Here is a 20,306-nt window from a genome sequence, read left to right on the forward strand (position 1 = left end):
CTTCAGTGGTAGACACGGGCCCCTGGGTCTCTCCTCTAGCCCAGAAGGCTCTCAAGGACAGCCAAAGGAGTCTCCAACGCTGAGACAGGCAGGGAGAAGGTGTGGGTTTGAGGCTGTGAGGTGGAGACCTTGTAATACTAAGTGCCTACATGGGGCGGGGGCCCGGAGGACCCCGTACTAATCCGCCCCCCAGCCCTGTGAGATGGGAACTAGTCCCTCTGTAGGCAGGAGGAAAGTGAGGTTCGGACCAGCAAGGGGAAGTGCCCAGGTCCTATGGCTGGAGCTAGAATTGACACCTGCCTAGGGTGACACTCAAGGAGAGGGTGTGTCTCTGAGTTTGTGGCTGTGGGCCAGGTCTCTTGAGCTGTTTTCTGTGGGTGCTTGGGTGAGCGCACCTGGGCGTAAGGTTGTGTGTCTTGGGGAGACTGCGCATAACTGCCGCTGTCCAGCAGACGTGGGTGTCAATGGGCAAGACAGATCCCGTACATACCCCCTTTTCTGGGCTCAGATCCACTGGAACCCCAGAGCTTGGGCACCCTCTTCCCTCTGGCCCCCTGCAGGGCAGAGGGTATCCCAGGAAACTGGGACTGCCCTTGTGGGGTCTTCTTACTGATTGGTCCCTACTCTGGTGGGGGGCCAGGAGAGGTGAGGCAGGAACCCCACAGAGGTACAGGGACCCCTGCCCAACCGGGCCTTTCTGGGAGAGTCTGCCATAGGGCAGAGTGCTCATGGCTGAGGCAGACAGCTGGGGGCTGGGTGTGCGAGGGAGCTCAGGACTCCATACAAGGGCAGAACTCCAGATTGTGTGCCCCCACTGCTCTTCCGGCCACCCCACCCCCAAAGGCCAAGGGCAGCCCTGCCTTGGGTCTCTGCCCTCTCCAGCTCTCTTTGCCTCCTCCCCCCCACTTTCTTCCACCCCTTTTCCATTCGGGACTTACTCTCCCTCTGTCTCTGTCTCTCTCTGTCCCTGTCCTGGCTGCCCTTCCCTCACTGCAGCCCAGTGGCTGTGACCCTCTGTCCACTTGGTCTCCCCTCTCTCACTGGCCCCACCCTGGAGCCCAGGTGTCGGGCTGGGTGGCGGGTGTCTGGACGGGAGCGGCGGGGCGGCGGGTGCCGGCTGGGGCCCCGCGCCGCCCCCACCCTGCACTGGGCATGCCCCGGTCGCTTCTATATAAAGCGGAGCCGCCCGCTCCCGCTGTGTCGCCGCCGCCGCCGCCGAGCCCCCGCCGCTCCGCGCCGCCCGCCTGCCCCGCCGAGCCGCTGCCGCCCTCCAGGTACCCCGGCTCCTGCCCGCGCCCCGGGGAGAGCCAGGGAGGGGGGCTGCGGGGCCAGGGGCCACGGGGACCCAGCGCGCCCCCCGCTGGGAGGGCGGGGTGCCCAGACCCCAGCGCCGCCTGGCGCAACCGGGGAAGCCTGAGCTCCAGGAGGGGGTCAGGACCCCTGGGGTCCCGGCGGAAGATCTCACCGCCTCTTTGGGGTGGGGGTGGGACAGCCTCGGACACTTGTCAGGGACAGGACACAGGCACTGCCGCGGGCACCTCTCCGCCCCAGAGTCTTAGGGGCTGGGCAATGGGGTACAGCCCCGGCTGCCCTGACTCCCTCCTTTGTCTTTTATCCTCTGTCTCTGCCATCAGGCTCTCAGACACCCCGCCTGTTGTAAGATGGTGAGTCCCCACCCCCCTTCCCCCCAAAAGGCCCAAGCTCCTGGCCAGAGGGAGGGCCCAGAGGGCAGCATTTGGCACCCAAAAGCCTCACACTGGGGGCTCCTCTGTGCAGACAGCTCAGACTTATGACCAGGGGCACGCACCGTGGTTGGTTCTCCACTCCAGGTGCCATGGGACAAGCGGCTGCTGTGTGCCAGCCACTTCATCCCTCCCCCACCAGCCCCAGGGATGGGCACTGTTGGTCCCCTTTGGCGTTCATTCATCCTGCAACATGTATTGAGCCCCTCCTATGCATCTGACACCATCGTAGGTTTGGGGACATAGCAGTGAATGCACAGTCTGGGCTCTCAGGGAACACGCACCTTCTTCTTCTTTCTGGAACACACCTTCTAAGAGAAGGCACGAGGCTCAGAATTTGGAACTGGTCAGCCTGGATTTGAGCCCAGGTCTCAGGCGCAGACCTGCCCTCCTGGCCACAGCATACTGTCTCCCCATGACTGAAGTCTCAGCCTCACCTCCACAAGGCCCAGAGAACTTACCCAAGGTTGCCAGGCTGTCCCCTGGAGGACAGGTCCACCGCTATCCCCGCCTGTGGCCACACAGAGCCTCTGAGCAGCCTCATGTGGGAGTCAGCCAGCCTCAGAGAGGGGCAGGGGTGTAAAATTTCATCCAAAGAAAGCATTTCCATGACTCAGAACATCTGAAAAAAGGGCACTGGCTTTTACCCCTACCAATGCCTGGCACAGGGCGGGGCACACAGTAGGTCCGCAAGCCCTATTTGGGTGGCAGTGGAAAGATTCATCTACGCATTTAGGTCTTGGCAGAGCTCCGTGATGGTAGTAGATAGGTTACGGAGGCCAGAGAGAAGCGAACAGCTCAAGGGTGGTTGCTTGGTTCATTCATTCATCTGTCCTCAGTCAACCTTTATTGAGCAGCTTATGGCGTGCCAAGACTGCTTCGATAAACAAAACAGACCAAAATCTCTGGTCCTGTGAACCAAGCTAGCGCCGACCTTGGCGTGGGATGGGGGGCAGTGGTCCAGCCAGCAGCACATTGCTTTCTACCCCCAGCCCCCTGGAGCACGGCACCTACAGTTTACAAAGCACCCCTACCTACATGTTCCTGGTGACAGGCCTTCACCCCCTAACCCAACTCCACCCCTTCCTGGTTCCTAGGACAGCGTCTGCCCTGAGCATAACCCAAGGTTAGGGGTGTGGAGGGCTTATCCCCTTGGGTGACTTAACGTGCCCTTTGCCCACTCTGCCCAAGACCCACCCCTTCTGCCCCTCTCAGCTCTCCCTGGATCCGCTGGGTCCTGAGTGGGACTGCCCCCTGGGCTCCAAGGACCTGGAGGAAGAGGAGGGCCCATGGGGAGGAGGCTCTGGCCTGCCGCCCCCAGGCTCCTTCCCTGGCTCCTGGCGCCAGGACGTGGGCCTGGACTGCAAGGGCTCGCTCGAGGGGGTGGAGGCCCGGGCCTGGACCGTCTACTACTATAGCCTCCTGCAGAGCTGTCTGCAGCACGCTGGCCTTCCGGAGACCCAGGACCGCAGCCAGGTGCCCCGCACAGGTGCCCAAGGGCTCCAGGGAGGGGAGGCATCCCTGGGTGGGGGGAGGTGCCCTCAGCCCAGCCTGCATCCCATCCTTGTCAAGGTCAGCCCCTTCCCCCAGGCTCTGGCTGGATCTGAAGCCAGGGAGGCAAGGCCAGTCAACCTCAGGCAGACGAGCGTTGTTTCAAAGGGCATCTGGCACCAGTAAAGTTAGAGATCAACGTCCCCAGAAAACCCAGCCATGGGATTTGTAATCGACGGCCTGTGGAGCCAAAGCTTCTATAGACGTGTCTTGGGAGCTGCTGTGGAAGCAGCTAACAGTTGGGACCCAAAACTCCTCCCCTGCTTTATATTTTATTTATTTATTTCTATATCTGTATTATAGATTAGGTGACCACAAAGGTTTTGTGTGGACAGAGGGTTCACAGCTAGAATACATGAAAATCACAGACTGGGAAACCGAGGCACAGGGACTAACCCCCCCCCCCCCAGTACTGCATGGGGGCCATGGGTCACAGAGAAAGTCAGTGTCAGAATCCAGGCTAGAACCCAGGTCTCCAGTCACCTAGCTTCCAGTACTTTCCAGGCTAGCTGCAGAGAGCAGGGGGCCAGCCTCCCCAGATGGGATGGGCAGGCAACTTCCCTCTTCCTTTCCAGTGTCTTCTCTATCCTCTCCACCCTTCTCAGCCCATGCTGGAAAGGACCTGGGGGCCCCAGGGGGGAGGGTGGGGCTACGGGGCAGGGAAGGGTAGGTAGAAAGATAGCTTGGCAACGTTCTCCCCACCCCACCCCCAGGCTGCCCTGGTGCAGAGGTGACCTTATGCATTCTGGGATCCCCCAGCACCTTTCTGTCTGTGCTGCTGGAGGGTGGGGTCCAGAGCCCGGGTGAGTACGTGCCCAAGTTCCCCCACCCGCTCCTATGGAAAGGGCAGCCCTGCCCTGGCCCAGCCACATCCCGAAATACCCACTGACCCTGGCAACAGCTTGCATTCCACTGGGCCAGCCGCCACACTCTGAGTGGGGGTGGGTTCTGGGAGCAGCTGCCCCCCGCTACCCAGGGCCCCGGGCTGGAGGTGGAGGGCACGGGGGCATTAAGCCTTCCCTGGCCTTCCCTGGCCAGCAACCCTCCTCCTTCTGCCCACAGGAAACATGCTCCTCTGCCTGTCCCCTGCTTGGCTGACGAAGGTGCCAGCACCTGGACAGCCGGGCGAGGCGGTCCTGCTGGTCTCTAAGGCTGTGAGCTTCCACCCAGGGGGCCTGACATTCCTGGAGGACTTTGTCCCCCCACGCCGAGCCACCTACTTCCTGGCGGGCCTGGGGCTGGGACCTGGCCAGGGTCGAGAGGCAGCTGAACTTGCCCGTGACCTGACCTGCCCCACAGGAGCCTCGGCTGAGCTGGCCCGGCTGCTGGAGGACAGGCTGCTGACAAGGCGACTGCTGGCTCAGCAGGGTGGTGTGGCTGTGCCGGCCACCCTGGCTTTCACCTATAAGCCACCGGCACTGCTGCGGGGAGGGGATGCTAGCCCGGGCGTACGGATGGTGGAGCTGAGTGGCAAAGAGGGCCAGGAGACGCTGGTGAAGGAGGAAGTAGGGGCCTTTCTGCACTCCGGGGCCCTGGGTGATGCCCTGCAGGTAAAAGGCTCCTGCCTCCGAGGTCTGTCCAGATGCCAGCAGGATGGGACCCACGGGTGGTTACCAAGTCCTGCTGGGAAGCTGTCCCCAGCTTTGAGCACTACTGCTGGCGTCTCTCTCTGTGGCAATCCCCTCCCTTCTTACCTGAGTTTACACATTGGACCCTACGGTAGCCCACAGGTACGCGGGGTAGTAAGGAGGCCCCCTTCCCCTCCCTGTGGCAGGTGGCTGTGAAGCTGAGTGGCTGGCGCTGGCGGGGGCGGCAGGCCTTGCGTGTGTGCCCACGCGCGGAGCTGGGCATGGTGGTGGACACGGTGCTGGCGTTGCTGGAGAAACTGGAGGAGGAGGAGAGTGTCCTGGTGGAGGCTGTGTGCCCACCTGCCCGGCTGCCCTTCCCAGGTGAGAGTCCCCTGGGCCAGCCAGAAGTGGCAGCTTGGCTCCCGCCTGGCTGCTGTGTGCCGGGCTCAGGCCTCACTGTTTTTCTTCAGGCAGTCCCCCACCTGGCCCTGAGCTGGCCGTGCGGATCTGTGCTGTGGTGTGTCGGACTCAAGGTGACAGGCCCCTGCTGAGCAAGGTGAGCATGGCCCAGCGTTAGGTCCTGACCCTGCTGCCACACCCCAGCCCAGCCCAGCCCTAACGCACTGCTGAGGGTCCCGGGCAGAGAGAAGACATAATCTTTGGGGGGAATCCTGGTGGCCTCTAGGAGGACTCCTGGGTCTGACGCTTTTTCCCTCCCTTTCCACCCTTCCTACCTCAGGGTAGGGTACCAGGGCCCAGGGCTGAATCCTCTTTCCAGGGAGCTCACACTCAGAGAAGAGGCTGACCCAGGGTCCCTGAACCGCCAGTGTCTGGAGTCCTTTAAGAGGGGCCTCCAAGCTAGGGAACTCAAGGCAGCTTGAGGACCCTCCTGGGAACACAGCTCTGAGTCAACCTGAGGGAGTCTCTGAGCCCTGCCCTTATGGAGGTCTAGGGGGGTGGGCACACCAGGGTGGCACAGGCCCCTGGCCTGCAGGAGCTAGGAGCAAGCGTGCTTGGAGCCTTCAGGGAGCGGAGACCTCAGCTGGGCCTGGAAGCCTGGGTAGAATGCCCTTAAGGTCTGAAGGACCAGGTGGGCAGTGGCAGGGGAAAGTGGTTTGTGCAGTGAAAGTCACAGTGGAGGTCTGGCCTGGATCTTGGCACAAGGGTAGGTGTGCAGGGGCAGTGGGTGGGTGGGGGGTGTGTTAGTCCTGGGACGGCTCCTCCTGGGCCAACACCCTCAGCCACACCCTGCCCAGGTGGTGTGCAGCGTGGGCCGTCAGGACCGGCCTCTGCGGCACCGGAGCTCCTTGCCACAGACGCTGGAGGTGGCACTGGCTCGCTGTGGCCTGGGTGAGACGGGACAGGTGGCGGTCGTGCGACAGCGCGTCAAGACAGCGGCCGAGGCCGCGCTGGCCGCCGTGCTGGCCCTGGAGGCCGGCCTGAGCGCGGAGCAGCGCGGCGGGCGCCGGGCCCGCACAGACTTCCTCGGTGAGTGCGGAAGGCCCGGGCCGGGGCCGGGGAGGGGCCCGAGGCCGCAGGGCAGCCCTCGCTGAGCCCGCGCCCCCCGCCCGGCCCAGGCGTAGACTTCGCGCTGACGGTCGAGGGCCGCGCGCTGACCCCCGTGGCCCTGGAGCTGAACGGCGGCCTGTGTCTGGAGGCGTGCGGCGCGCTCGAGGGGCTGTGGGCCGCGCAGCACCCGCGCTCGGCGGCCGAGGACTCGGCGGCGGCGCCGCTCGTGGAAACCATGCTGCGGCGGTCTGCGCACTGCCTCATGGAGGGCAAGCAGCTGCTGCTGATCGGCGCGGGCGGCGTCAGCAAGAAGTTCGTGTGGGAGGCGGCGCGCGACTACGGGCTCAAGGTGGGCGGGGCGAGGGGCGGGGCCGGCCCGGAGTCCCGGCCGCCGTACTGGAGGCGGTGCCGCGGGCGCAGGGGCGGTGAGGGGCTGGGGCGGGGCGGTGAGGGGTTGGGGCGGGGCAGAGCCTGCATTGGGCGTGTCCGCTAGGGGCTCTAGAGCCCAGGAGTACGGATCGGGGCCCCTGCCCGTCCAGGTTAGAAGTTTGAAGTCTCTTGTTTTTTATTATTTATTTATTTTAAAGATTTTATTTATTTATTTGCCAGAGAGAGAGAGCACAAGCAGGGGGAGCGGCAGGCAGAGAGAGAAGCAGGCTCCCTGCTGAGCAAGGAGCCTGATGCAGGACTCCATTCCTGGACCCTGGGATCATGACCTGAGTCGAAGGCAGACGCTTAACCGGCTAAGCCACCCAGCCTCCCCAAGTCTTTTTTAATTTTATTTTAAAAAATATTTTATTTATTTATTTGACAGAGAGAGAGACAGCAAGAGAGGGAATACAAGCAGGGGGAGTGGGAGAGGGAGAGGTAGGCTTCCCACCAAGCAGGGAACCTGACACGAGGCTCGATCCCAGGACTCTGGGATCGTGACCTGAGCCAAAGGCAGACACTTCATGGCTGAGCCACCCAGGCGCCCCCCCCTTTTGTTTTTGAAGATTTTATTTATTTATTTATTTATTTGAGAGAGAGCGAGAGAGTATAAGGGGGGGAGAGCAGCAGAGGGAGAGGGAGAAGCTGGCTCCCTGCTGAGCAGGGAGCCAGATGCAGGGGCTCCACCCCAGGACCCCAAGATCATGAACTGAGCCAAAGGCAGACTGTTAATGGACTGAGCCACCCAGGTTCTCCAGAAGTCTAAACTCTTCTTGGCCTCTGGCCGAATTCTGTCCCACCCAGGTGAAAGGGGACCCCAGGGAGGGCACAGAGCCCTCCAGGGCAAAAAGAGCCCAGCGCAGATGGGCAGTGGGGGGGGGGGGCGTCATTCACGGTTAGTACCAGAACCGGGACCCTGCATGCCAGGCTAAGGAGCCTGGCCCTGTCCTGCAGGAAGGGCCAGCCCTTGGAGGTTGAATTCCTGAGGGCATGAGGAGGGTGTGCCCGGGAAGCGGCTTCCAGATCCCGAATCAAGTTCACAGCAGGGGCCTCACGTTGAAGAATGTGGCGCCATGGCCAAGCCGGCAGAGTAGGCATTCTTATCCCCCACCGAGCAGATAAGAAAACAGAGGCCAGGTTCTTCCGGGCCTTCATCACCACAATGACCTCCTCTCCCCTCTTCCACAGTAGGACATGTCCTTGGGGATCCGACCCTCCAGCCATTCCTATTGCCTCTTCACTCCCTGCCTTGCACATTGTGCTGTCCACTTGGAATGTCTTTCCACTCCTCTTGCTGCCAAGTGTTACAGTGCTCACAGCCACCCTCCCCTCTCAGGAGCAGCCTCAGCCCTGGGAACCAGCCGCTTTGTGTCTGTGTTCCCCCAGCGGGCAGTGAGATTTGGGGCACAGGGCCCCACTGGATTCCTCCATGGGCACACCCAGGGTCAGAAATCTTTGGGTGAATGACGACCAAGAGCATGATGCCCGAAGACACCAGGCCACCTGTCCCAACCCCCAACCCTGGTAGTTTCCCTACAGTCTCTGGTCAGAGTGGGCAGGGGCCCACCAGCCCGCTCTCTCTCGCTCTTCGCTCCAGCCCCCTCCCACCCAGATCACACCCTTTCCCTCGGGCCGCCATCTTCCCTCTGGCTGAGGCTAAGCTCCCGGCCTAAGCATTGTCTCCTTACGGCTGCCCTTCCTCCCCTCCAGGCTGGGCTAGGTGTGCGAACTCGGCATCTTCCATTTAGTCAATCATCAACAGATATTTTTTGAGCCCGTAGAACTGGGGCTCCCCTGAGGGCCAAAACCAGGTTCTAGGCCCCATCCAGTCGCCCCAGTGTCCAGCACAGGCTGACCTGGGTGTGTTGTGTTCTGGTGGTTTCTGCAGCTGCACCTGGTGGAGTCGGACCCCAACCACTTTGCATCCCAGCTGGTGCAGACGTTCATCCACTTCGACGTGACAGAGCACCGGCGGGATGAAGAGAATGCACGGCTGCTGGCAGAACTGGTGCGGGCACGTGGCCTGCAGCTGGACGGCTGCTTCTCCTACTGGGATGACTGCCTGGTGCTCACGGCCTTGCTCTGCCAGGAGCTGGGTCTGCCCTGCAGCCCCCCGGCTGCCATGCGCTTGGCCAAGCAGAAGAGCTGCACGCAGCTGCACCTGTTGCGCTGTCAGGGCCCGCCCTGGCCTGCGCCCTCGCTCCACGCTGTGCCCTGCTGCCCGCTGGAGAGCGAGGCCGATGTGGAGAAGGCCGTCCACCAGGTGCCCCTGCCAGGGGTCATGAAGCTGGAGTTCGGGGCAGGTGCAGTGGGTGTGCGGCTGGTGGAGGACGCGCCACAGTGCCACGAACACTTCTCCCGGGTCGCCCGCGACCTGCAGGGGGAGGCTGACCACCCCGGCATCGGGCTGGGCTGGGGCAACGCCATGCTGCTCATGGAGTTCGTTGAGGGCACCGAGCACGATGTGGACCTGGTGTTGTTTGGTGGGCGACTGTTGGCCGCCTTCGTCTCCGACAACGGCCCCACGAGGCTGCCCGGCTTCACTGAGACGGCAGCCTGCATGCCCACGGGGCTGGCACCGGAGCAGGAGGCCCAGCTGGTGCAGGCAGCCTTCCGCTGTTGCCTGGGCTGCGGGCTGCTGGATGGGGTGTTCAACGTGGAGCTCAAGCTGACTGGGGCTGGGCCAAAACTCATCGAGATCAACCCTCGAATGGGTGGCTTCTACCTGAGAGACTGGATCCTGGAGCTCTACGGCGTGGACCTGCTGCTGGCGGCAGCTATGGTGGCCTGCGGCCTGCGGCCTGCCTTGCCCACCCACCCACGTGCCCGTGGCCACCTGGTGGGGGTCATGTGCCTGATGTCCCAGCACCTGCAGGTGCTCAATTCCACCTCCAGCCGTGAGACCCTGCAGGCTCTTCATGACCAGGGCCTGCTGCGCTTCAATTTGCTGGAGGAGATCCTGGAGCAGGGTGAATACGAGGAGCCCTACTGTAGCGTGGCCTGTGCTGGGTCCAGCCCGGCTGAGGCTCGCCTCCGCCTGCTGGGCCTCTGCCAGGGTCTGGGCATCGATGGGCCCCACTACCCTGTTGCCCACTTCCTGTCCCACTTCAAATAGTGCCTCTCGGTTCCTGTAACCCTGCCCCAACCCTGGCCGGGCCCACGCCAAGGCCTCAGGTCTGTTCCAGAGTGGCAGGGCCATTTGGCATGAAGGCCTCCCGAGCTTGAGGGCCACAAAAGAAAGTATCAGGGGGGGGGCACAGGCCCCTCTTGCTGTCAGTCCAGCCCAAAAGCCCCAGTCCTGCCCCACGAGTCTAGCTATGGAGAAAACAACAGGTGCGCACATACACACGCACAGGCTCGCACACACACCGCAGGGAGGTGGGAGTGGGCCCAAACTTAGCCCCTCTCTGTCATCCCTCCAGGTCTGTCTCTTTTCCTGCAGTCTACGGGATGAGAGAAGCTGGCTGGCCCCTGGCCTTGGACAAATCCCACAAAAGCCTGAGACGAAATGCCCCGTCCTCTTACTCGCAACCCTCAGTTAGCAAATTCCAGGATATTTCTAGAGCCTGCTGACAACTTTTGGCAGTGCCCTGCCTGACTCGTTTGGCCTGAGAAATAGAAGCAGGTGGCCTGGGTTCAGCCGGAACCATCTCCCGAGGCAGACACTATTGCCCCATTCTACAGATGAGGAGGCAGGCTCCGAGAGGGACAACCACTGCCTCAAGGTCACTCCGCAGTAGCTGGAGGGTCAAGGGACAAGATACAAGGTCCAGGTTTCTGCTTTTACTAAGTCTTATGTGCCCACTCAGCTTCTAAACCCCACTCACCTCCCTGCCCTCATTCATATGTGGCCTTAAGATGAGTGAACGCCCCCTCCCAGGCAGCACGCACCTTCTCCACCAAGCTTTGGTGCTTTGGCCTCTGGCGTAACGAACCAGCATTATCAGGGAAGAGTCTACACTCCCTTCCTGATCGTGGGGAGTCCGCTTCAATAACTCTGCCCCTGTGTAGCACAGCAGCTGTGGCTAGCTCCACAAGCATCCCTCTCCAAATAAAGGCTTAGGAACTAATGAAAAGTCTGCATCTGGTTCTTGGGACTGGGACACCACCTCTCAGGCTCAGCTAGATGGGAGTTGGGGAAGGGAGGACGGAGAGGTGGCTAGGGGATACCTGTGGCACCTAGAGCTAAGGATAAAACACCATCCTGGCCAGGCCTCTGTGTTGACCGTGAGCAGGGGCCTGCCACGGTCACTCACAGCGGGACCCAAACCTGAGGGTCTCTGGAGGGTGGAATTACAACCAGAGGACCACAGCCAACCAAATAACCTTCCTCCAGCCTGGAGACTCCTGAGTTCCGTCTAACTGAGGTCATATTTAGCCTTCCCACCCAACTGGAATGCACATCCAGACAGCCCCCAACAGTCAGAACTCATCCAAGACCTGGGGGTGGCCAAATTCACCCCTACAGATCCCTATTCAATGAGAATCCATGCCCAAATCTAAAGTCACAGACAGGTTTGGTGTATTCATTCATTCTTTCTTTCATTCCTTTAACGAAGTTTATTAAGTGCCTCTTCTGCACCAGGTAGCAAAATTACTAAATGTACTTAAATTGGCAATGTAGCAAACTCCAGCACAAACCCATATTTACAGGAGGATCAATGAGACCCAAACCCTTTCTGACAAGAACCTGGGGAAAAAAAAGCCCAGCCGTGACCTGAGCAGTGAGCAGTCACCCAGTAAATGCTCTGATTGCAGGGTCCTTTGAGGCACGTGCACGTAGGGAGACTGATGCAGCCGCCTCTCGGGGGCGAACAGAGAGATGCGACCTGCCTTTCGCCACCCAGCCAGCACCCAGCCAGCCAGCCACCAGCCAGCGCACGGCTTAAACCGGGACTGGGATTAATTTACACCCATTACCTGCATGTGCTTCTGCCCAATCCAAACTCAAACTCTTCCAGAACCAAGATGAGCGCCTTTCAGGCTGCCCTTGTCCGGTGCCGGCCCCGGGGAGCAGTGCTGGGAAGACTGAGCGTCCCCGTCAAAGGGTGTTAACTGGCTTTAGCAGCCTGGCACTCTGGAACTACAGTTCCCGAGAGGCCTTGCGCCAGGCGCCATCTTTTCGCCTGCCAGACTAAGCAGCCTGCTGGGGGAGAGGGGCCTCCTCAGGCGTCACCGGCGCGCGCGGCCGCGGTCGCGGAGTGATAAACGTACAGCCTCCCCGCCCCGCCCTCCGAGCTGTCAGTCTGAGCGCGGCCGAGCACCGGCCGAAGGGCCCGCCGGGCGGCGCCGCTATGGCGGCGGTTGTTTGACCTGGACCTGGAGACGGAGGAAGGCCAGCGAGGGCGAGCCAGAGTTGAGCCCCTCGGTGAGTGGTCCTCCCGGGCTCGGCTTGATCCCGGAGCCGATGCCATCCTCCAGGCGGTGAAATCGCCTTGGCTCCCCCAGCCAGAGCGTCTCAGAGCCCGGCCCCTGTTAAGCTCTAACCCACCCTCACTCACCCCGACGTGTCTTCCAGGACCCAGCCCTTACCCCGGGTCTCCCTTTTCTGCCCTCGGCCTTTCCTCCCCAGTGCTGGCCCATCGCCCGCCAGCTCCCATTCCTGACCCGCTCCTCTCCTGGGCCAAGTAGTCCAGCTTGAGGGGGAGGGTCCCGGTGCCTTCCTTGGCTCTTACCCCGCGGTTTCTCACAGGACGTGTGTCCCCTTGCCGAGTCGAGGGCGGCTGGCCTGGAGTGAGTGAGGGCTGTGTTGGGGGAGGAGGGTATGGGCTGGGGAGGGAGACACGGGGAGTACCGGAGCCTTGCCCCCATTAACTTCTTGTGTCACTAGGTGTGTGGGACACTGTGAGGAGATGGAGCTCACTGAGACCAGTGTGAACCAGGGCCCCGAGCGCATCGGGCCCCACTGCTTTGAGCTGCTGCGTGTGCTGGGCAAGGGGGGCTATGGCAAGGTACTGGCCCTCCTTCCTCGCTCATCTCCCTGCCTCAGTCTTCCAGCCGCAGAGGGTCTCAAAACAAATTAGACTTGTAAATCCGCCGCGCCTCCGTAGAACGCTGAGGTGCAAACATAAAGGAGGGAAAGGCAGATCCTCTCAGAATCAGACTTGACATCTTTACTGCCCCACCCTTGGGTGGGCCTAGGCCTCTTGGTCTCAATGCCAGAGCTTCAGGGTGGAGCTTTTGGGAGGTAGGATGTGGAGAGGGAGGTTGATCCTGTCTCCCCTGCCCTACAGGTGTTCCAAGTGCGAAAGGTGCAGGGCACCAACGTGGGCAAAATATATGCCATGAAAGTCCTGAGGAAGGTGAGTCATTTGTTCAGCTAACAAATCCTTGCTTGGTAGCTGCTGTTCTCCGTGCACAACTCCAGGCTTCCGAAAGACAGTAGTGAACGTGATGGAGGAGATGGCCCCTGTCTTGGGCCTTGGCTGGTTTGTTGTCAGTTGTGGTTATGTTGGTTTGCAGTAATTCCCAACTGTGGGCAATACTGCCTCTACATTTTTGAGTCACAACTAAATAGGGGTGCTGCTGGCATCCAGTGGGTAGAGGCCAGGGCTGCTGCTAAACGTCGTGCGATGTCCAAGACAGCACCCCCAGTAAAGAATGATCTGCCTGCAGTGCCATTCTTGCTAAAGTGGAGAGGTAGCTCTAGAGGATAAGTCAGTCCTTGAGAAGGATGACCGCCGGTAGCGGCGTTATGGAGAAGTACAGTCGAGCGATAACAGGTGGCAGAAGGGTAATGGCTGGAGGGACTAAAGGCTCCCGAGGTGCCCACCTTCTGATTGCTCCCTGCCTCTTCAGGCCAAAATTGTGCGCAACGCCAAGGACACAGCACACACGCGGGCTGAACGGAACATTCTAGAGTCAGTGAAGCACCCCTTCATTGTGGAACTGGCCTATGCCTTCCAGACTGGTGGCAAACTCTACCTCATCCTCGAGTGCCTCAGTGGTATGAGCGGGGGCCCAGCCAGGGAACCAGGGCCAGGGAACCAGCCAGGAAGCACTGGGAGCTCTGGGGGAAGCCCGGAGAGATGTGGTGTGTAGAATGGCTAGGGGACCCCCACACCCATCCATCCGTGTGTCCATCCGTCCCTTCATTCATTCATTCAGCAAACGTCTGTCCAGCACCTATTGCGTCCCTCACCTGTATTGGGGTGGACGGGAACGGTGGGAGTTTGTACAGAAATCCAGTGGCTCGTTTTGTCCATTTCCACTACCTGTTCATGGCCTTCTCTTCTCTCCTGTGTGCCCTGTGTCTAGTCGGTCCCGGATCCCGCTGGTTCATTCTCAGCAGTGTCCTCCCTCCTCTCCACTCTCCTCCCAGGGTCAGGTTTCCTAACTGGGCCTGAGGCCTTCAGCTCACCCTCTTCCATGAACTCCCAGGGTCATCGTCTCAGCACGGAATTGTCCCCAGCGCTCCTACTCTCAGTTACGTGGCTCCTTCTAACTGCCCCGATGAGGCCTGGCCTCCTTGGCCTGGTGCCCCCTGTTGGCCGTGAAGCAGTTGGGGCCTCTTCCCGCCCGGTCCTGTCTGCACAGATGACCCCTGCGAGCTCCAGTTCCCATGTCCCTCTCAGCACCCCCTCGATTCTCATTGTTACCACGGGCTGTGTCCCCTCACATTGGGAGTCGTTTTGCCGCCTCTGTGAGATTTTTTGCGTTAAGCTCTGGGAGCCGTTGCCTCAGTCTGGCATGTCCGAGCACCTGTGTGCTTGTCTGTCTCCCCATTAGACTAAGCATCCTGAGGGCGATGGCTGGGTCTCTTCATCTCTGTGTCCCCAGCTTCACCCCGGACAGGGCCAGACACCGAGTAGGCGTCGGTAGATGTTTGCTGAATTGAATTGAATCCCCACGGCAGCTCTGTGAGGCAGGTAGGGCCCGAACGATGAGTCCCACTCTCCCCAAGAAGAAAGCGAGATTCAGAGAGCGAAGGCGCTTAGTCCCGCACGCAGCTGCTGACGTGTTTGTGTCACAGGCGGTGAGCTCTTCACGCATCTGGAGCGAGAGGGCATCTTCCTGGAAGACACGGCCTGGTAGGTGTTAACTTCCTGCCTCTCTGGAGGGGCTCCAGGGACACATCCCCCCCCTGGAGCCCAGCCCCACGCCTTGCTTTCACCCCGTCCTGTCTCTGCAGTTTCTACCTGGCGGAGATCACGCTGGCCCTGGGCCATCTCCACTCCCAAGGCATCATCTACCGGGACCTCAAACCTGAGAACATCATGCTCAGCGGCCAGGGTGCGCACGCGTGCCCCGCCCCTGCCGCCGCTTGTGCTGGGTCGGACTCTGCAGGGAGGGCCGAGGAGCCACGCGTGGCCCGGGGCCCTGACCACCCCCCAACATCTTCCTCAGGCCACATCAAACTGACAGACTTTGGTCTGTGCAAGGAGTCGATCCACGAGGGTGCCGTCACCCACACTTTCTGTGGCACCATTGAGTACATGTAAGCCGCAGCTGGCTGGGACCAGGGATCGGGAGGACTGCCAGGAAGGGCCCGGCCCGACTGGTGGTTTCCCCTGGCCGCCAGGGCCCCTGAGATTCTGGTACGCAGCGGCCACAACCGGGCAGTGGACTGGTGGAGCCTGGGGGCCCTGATGTATGACATGCTCACTGGATCGGCAAGTCCAGCCTCCTTGGGAGGAAGGGGGGTGAGGAGGGGGGTGGGAGGGGGTCCCCATCCTGGGGCAGGGGCAAGGCCAGGGCCTGGGGGGAGGCCCCCAAGTCTCACCCTCTGCCTTCTCCAGCCACCCTTCACTGCGGAGAACCGAAAGAAAACCATGGACAAGATCATCAAAGGGAAGCTGATTCTGCCCCCCTACCTCACCCCTGATGCCCGGGACCTTGTCAAAAAGGTGGGCTCCCTCCTGCCCCTGGTCCAGCCCCCAGTGTCTTCTAGGCCCTGCATGGAATCCTGAGTTTCTCTGGACTATGGGACAGCCCTGCCTGCACAGTATGCCTTTGGGATGAAGGAGCACTGACTTGGGGTCCAAGACGCTGAGCTCGGGCCTTCACTCTGTTGCAGACCAGCTGCTGACCCTGCCGCACACATCCCTAGTCCCAGGTCCTAATGCACAGAACATGCATGATGAGCTAGCTGCTCTCCCATCAAGAAGGCATTCGTTGGGGGTAAAAGTGGGCGGCTAGGCTCAGAGATTGGATCCCACTGCAGTGCCCTGGAATGATGCCAGCGACCGGGCGCCTTTGCGAAGGCTTCATGCAGAAGGGCCACTAGACCAAACCTTGGAAGTCCTAAGGTTGTCAGTAGGTAGAGACCACACTCCTGAGGCCTTCTCCCCACTGCCACACACACACACACACACACACACACACACACACACACCCCTACCTCACCTTTCCCCGGCCCAGCCAGCCCCCAGGTACACGGAGGAACACAATCAGTGCCTCTCCCCAAGACCCTCCCCCTCTGCCCTTGCCCTGCAGTTTCTGAAGCGGAATCCCAGCCAACGGATCGGGGGTGGCCCCGGGGATGCTGCTGATGTGCAGGTGGGTCTGGGACCACCAGGAGGGGGCAGGCCTGAGCCCCCAAAGGTGCCAGGAGGCAGGCAAGGCCTTAGGGCAGAAGGGAGTTACTGAAGGAGCCAAGGAGGGTGAAATGATGAGATATTTGGGGGCCCTCTACCCACAGAGGCACCCCTTCTTCCGGCATATTAATTGGGATGATCTCCTGGCTCGCCGCGTAGACCCCCCTTTCAGGCCCTCTCTGGTAAGTGGAGGACCCATTGGTCTGGGGGCAGATGGAGGACCCATCTTGGATGCCCCCTAACGATCCTCCCCGTTCGGGTCTTCCCACAGCAGTCAGAGGAGGATGTGAGCCAGTTTGACACCCACTTCACGCGGCAGACGCCGGTGGACAGTCCAGATGATACGGCCCTCAGTGAGAGCGCAAACCAGGCCTTCCTGGTGAGGTCCTGGGTGGCCTGAGGGCTCTGGGGGCCCAGGCAGGATTGTGGCAAAGGAGTGGTGGACACTGAGTGTCATCTGGCCCTGCCTTCGCCCCCCCCCCCCCCTCGCCCCAGGGCTTCACATACGTGGCACCCTCCGTCCTGGACAGCATCAAGGAGGGCTTCTCCTTCCAGCCCAAGCTGCGCTCCCCCAGGCGCCTCAACAGCAGCCCCCGGACCCCGGTCAGGTACCACAGGCCAGAGGGGAGTGTGTAGCTGGGGCAGGAGGCCGGTTCTAGCTTTCACTCTGCCAGCCGACCCCAGGGCTGCATCTCAGTTCTAGTCTCTGTTTTCCCATCCACCCCTCGGGGACCCCTTGTGGCAGGGGCTGCCTGGCTGGGCACTCTACCTCACGGCCTCTGTGCCTGGGTGGGGGGGACGTCGGCCCTCTGACCCCAGTGCCAGCACGTGCTGACTCAATCCTTGGTTTCCCCTGCAGCCCCCTGAAGTTCTCGCCCTTTGAGGGATTCCGGCCCAGCTCTGGCCCACTGGAGCCCACGGAGCCCCCTCTACCTCCTCTCCTGCCGCCGCCACCGCCACCACCGTCGAGCACTGCCCCACTCCCCATCCGACCCCCCTCAGGGACCAAGAAGTCTAAGAGGGGCCGTGGGCGCCCAGGCCGCTAGGAGGATGGGGGGCCCTGAGAGCAAGCGGGACCCTGGGCCAGTTCCGCAGACCTGGAGGTGTGTCTAGGGATACAGGAGTGAGTGTGTGTGAGAGCGTGTCTGTGTTGGGGGTGGCTGTGCCCCTGAACCATGCCCGCGAAGGGCCACAGGCTGTGGCTGTCCGTGGAGTGGCCTCGCCACCCGGCTGGCCTGCAGTTGCGCTGTGCCCTTGGAGAATTAAAATATTGAATCATGGCACTGACCTGGCTCTTCCCTTGGACTTCCGGGGGCAGGATCGGGTGGGGTTGTGCCCAGAGGAGCCCCTGCTCAGAGATGGGAAGGGTCACTACAGGACCACAGAGTCACAAGGCCAGAGGGGTTTTATTTCAGATGGCTGCCCAGTGCCCCTAGGGATGGGCGGCCTTCCTGGTGGGGACAGGGATGCACAGGTTTGGGGACAGAACTGGTGGGGGAGCAATCGTCTGAGACTTCATGGGGGGGTGTGGGTGACGATGGGCCCAGGGCAGGGCAGCTCGGGAGACAGAGGCACAGTGACAGGGATGGGACACCACGCTGGCTCTTAGAGTGCGGTGACGTGGAGGCCCTGGCCCCCAGCCGCTTCGGCGCTGTCGTCCCAGGCCGCGCTGCCAGCAAAGGCGTGCAGGTCGCTCAGCAGGGCCTCGGCGCTGCCCCCCGAGCCCGCCGGCCCCTGGGCGCTGAGGCCCAGGCCCCCTTCGATGTTACTGTCATGTGCTTCCTCCGCTGGCTCTGGGACGTGCTGTGGGCCGGGCCCCTCTCCGCATCCCTGACCCTCTTCCTGGGACGCTGCCTCCTCCAGGCCACCCACCAGGTGGTAGTCCTCTTCCACGTCCTGCTCGTCCTGCTGCCGCTCTGGGTCCTCATCGGGCGACTCCAGCTCGGCCCGGGCCCGGAGCCAGCGGCCCGGCGGGCTGGCCCATAGGAGGCGGCGGGTGCGGCCCCACAGCGCGGCGCTCAGGCGGGCCGGGTGGTAGTAGCCCCCCGAGTCACGGCTGAGGCGGCGCCAGGCCAGCGCCAGGCCGGTGGCCAGCAGCAGCAGCAGCAGCAGCAGCACGACGACAGTGACGGAGTTGGAGCCCGCACTGTCCTGGGCGCCACTGCCCGAGCCCAGGACCCCTGGCAGGGCCAGCAATGTCCCGAGCCCTAGGGCACAGGGCAGGTCCTGTGGGGAGACAGGCAGGGGCTCGTCACCTGGGCTGGGGGCGGTCAGGCCGGGTGACTGGCTCCTTAGTTGCCTCTCGGGCAAGATGGGGACAATCAAGCAGAAAAGCCCACGTTCTTACTGGGTCGGCAAGGCCCTGGTCCTTTGAGATGTGGCCCTGGAGCCTCTGAGCCCCCACCCTCGCCACCCCACCTGCACTGCAGGAGCCTGCCCGCACCGGGCCTGTGTGCCGGCTGTTCCCTCTACCCAGAACGCTCCACTCCCCGAGCACCACATGGCTGCCGGCTCACCTTGGCTCAGACCACCTCAGCGAGGCCGAATCGGACCCAGAAGGCTGCCTCTCACCCCTGCGGCCGGGCCCAGCCTGGCTCTACTCTGCTCTCCCTCGTACCCCTCACACAGCCTAGAAGTGCTTCTGATTTACTGCCTTATCTGCCTCACCAGAGCAAGCAGCAAGGAGACAGGAATCTTTCTGGCTCAAGCACTTCATTTCTGGCACACACAGTAGGTGCTCAGTAAATACTGGTCAGATGGGTCAAGACTCTTGACGGTGGGGGTGCAGGTGGGATATGGAGGGAGGGTGGTGATCTGCGAGGCTGGTGTTGGGGTTGGCTCTTCCTGGGGTGTGGGAATGGAGGGACCAACTCTGAGACAACTGTTTACCCTCTACTTGGTCAGGTCTCAGGATGGGGGGGGTGTCCCTGAAACCCCTCTTCCTTTCCCACCCACAGGACTGCCCCAGCTGCAGCATTTCCGTTCCACTCGCGTCCCTGGGGGCCTCAGGCTTGCAAGGCCTGGCGCTGGGGGAGGCGGGTGCTGCTACCAGAGGAAGCCTGCGGTTGGAACAAGGCAGGTGGGAGGTGTCGGTGGGGGGAGGGGTGCCGAGATTCAAGCAACCCTCCCCTTCACCCGGGGCTCTGTTTGCCCAGGTTCCAGGGACGCACGTAGTTTCTATGCCCAGGTCCCAGCTCACCAGCAGAACAGGTGAGAGGGTCTATCAGAGGTTTCTGAAGGGGGCCAGGCCTGGAGAGGGGTGCCGGGGGCACATCCTGAGTCCCAGGGAGGCCCACCTCTGAGGTGAGGTGAGAGGAAGGCCCAGCTTCTGCCCCACGCTTGCCCTGGGTCTCCCGTCTCTGCCCTCAACTGGCTGCTTCTCCTGGGACCCAATGCAGAGGTCCTCCCTTAGTGCCCAGGGCCCAGACACTCAGCTCTGACCTCCTGTGGCCCCCACTGCAGGACCCAGCGGGTCCCCGTGCTCACCATCAGTTTGCCGGCCTCGGTGCTTGGCGCCCGCCACCAGCTCTGGCTGTGTTGAGTGGAAGTGAGCTCTGGCGTGCTCAGCTGCAGCTAGGGGTTATTGGGCGCTTCCGCTTCCTGCCCACGTACCCCACCCAGCCCTCCCTGCCATAGGCCCCTGCTGGGGGCCGCGGGCCTCTGGGGACCACCTAACCCACACTAGAGCCTCGCAGATGTCTCACTGGGTGAGGCTGGGGCTGTGGAGCCTGTGGCCAGGCCTCCAAAAGGAGGAGCCAGGTACCAGCTCAAAGCAGGACGCAGTCCTGGGCATCCACAGGTCTGTGGCCTCAGATTCTCTAGCTGGCGTAATTCAGGGGAGCAATGACTTGTGGGGGGATGCTCACGGCCCCCAGACCTTTCTCGCAACTGGGATCCCTGTGGGCCGGCTTCAACTGCCCCCAGCGTTCCAGACTTCCTTTCCCAGCCCCACCCTTTGCAGAGGGCAAACC

The 20,306-nt window shown here is 61.9% G+C and overlaps 3 protein-coding genes across 4 annotated transcripts; 2 read left to right on the plus strand and 1 right to left on the minus strand.

Moving 5' to 3' along the window:
• Nucleotides 1–1,197: 1,197 nt before the first annotated feature.
• CARNS1 (carnosine synthase 1) lies at nucleotides 1,198–10,869 on the plus strand. Of its 2 annotated transcripts, none has more exons than XM_026483065.4 (10): nucleotides 1,198–1,274; nucleotides 1,635–1,664; nucleotides 2,958–3,231; nucleotides 4,007–4,096; nucleotides 4,356–4,843; nucleotides 5,068–5,242; nucleotides 5,332–5,417; nucleotides 6,118–6,349; nucleotides 6,439–6,719; nucleotides 8,688–10,869. In XM_026483065.4, the coding sequence occupies exons 2-10, from the start codon at nucleotides 1,662–1,664 to the stop codon at nucleotides 9,912–9,914; spliced, it is 2,856 nt and encodes a 951-aa protein (XP_026338850.2). In that variant the 5' UTR covers nucleotides 1,198–1,274; nucleotides 1,635–1,661; the 3' UTR covers nucleotides 9,915–10,869. The 2 variants fall into 2 exon arrangements, with proteins under 2 accessions (XP_026338850.2, XP_057173424.1); XM_057317441.1 differs by having other exon boundaries at nucleotides 1,203–1,274; nucleotides 3,171–3,231.
• Nucleotides 10,870–12,080: 1,211 nt separating this feature from the next.
• Nucleotides 12,081–17,618, plus strand: RPS6KB2 (ribosomal protein S6 kinase B2). The gene is made up of 14 exons (XM_044378346.3): nucleotides 12,081–12,167; nucleotides 12,630–12,750; nucleotides 13,033–13,101; nucleotides 13,598–13,745; nucleotides 14,772–14,829; nucleotides 14,931–15,031; nucleotides 15,146–15,236; nucleotides 15,321–15,441; nucleotides 15,538–15,645; nucleotides 16,235–16,297; nucleotides 16,440–16,517; nucleotides 16,607–16,714; nucleotides 16,831–16,943; nucleotides 17,195–17,618. Exons 2-14 carry the CDS (start codon nucleotides 12,652–12,654, stop codon nucleotides 17,379–17,381), a joined length of 1,344 nt encoding a protein of 447 aa, XP_044234281.2. The 5' UTR covers nucleotides 12,081–12,167; nucleotides 12,630–12,651; the 3' UTR covers nucleotides 17,382–17,618.
• Nucleotides 17,619–17,722: 104 nt separating this feature from the next.
• PTPRCAP (protein tyrosine phosphatase receptor type C associated protein) lies at nucleotides 17,723–20,204 on the minus strand. The gene is made up of 2 exons (XM_026483064.4): nucleotides 19,822–20,204; nucleotides 17,723–18,561 (listed from the first exon to the last, which is right to left on the minus strand). Exons 1-2 carry the CDS (start codon nucleotides 19,822–19,824, stop codon nucleotides 17,941–17,943), a joined length of 624 nt encoding a protein of 207 aa, XP_026338849.2. The 5' UTR covers nucleotides 19,825–20,204; the 3' UTR covers nucleotides 17,723–17,940.
• Nucleotides 20,205–20,306: the final 102 nt, after the last annotated feature.

The sequence above is a fragment of the Ursus arctos genome, unplaced genomic scaffold, assembly GCF_023065955.2.
Source record: "Ursus arctos isolate Adak ecotype North America unplaced genomic scaffold, UrsArc2.0 scaffold_23, whole genome shotgun sequence".
NCBI classification, from domain to species: Eukaryota; Metazoa; Chordata; class Mammalia; order Carnivora; family Ursidae; genus Ursus; species Ursus arctos.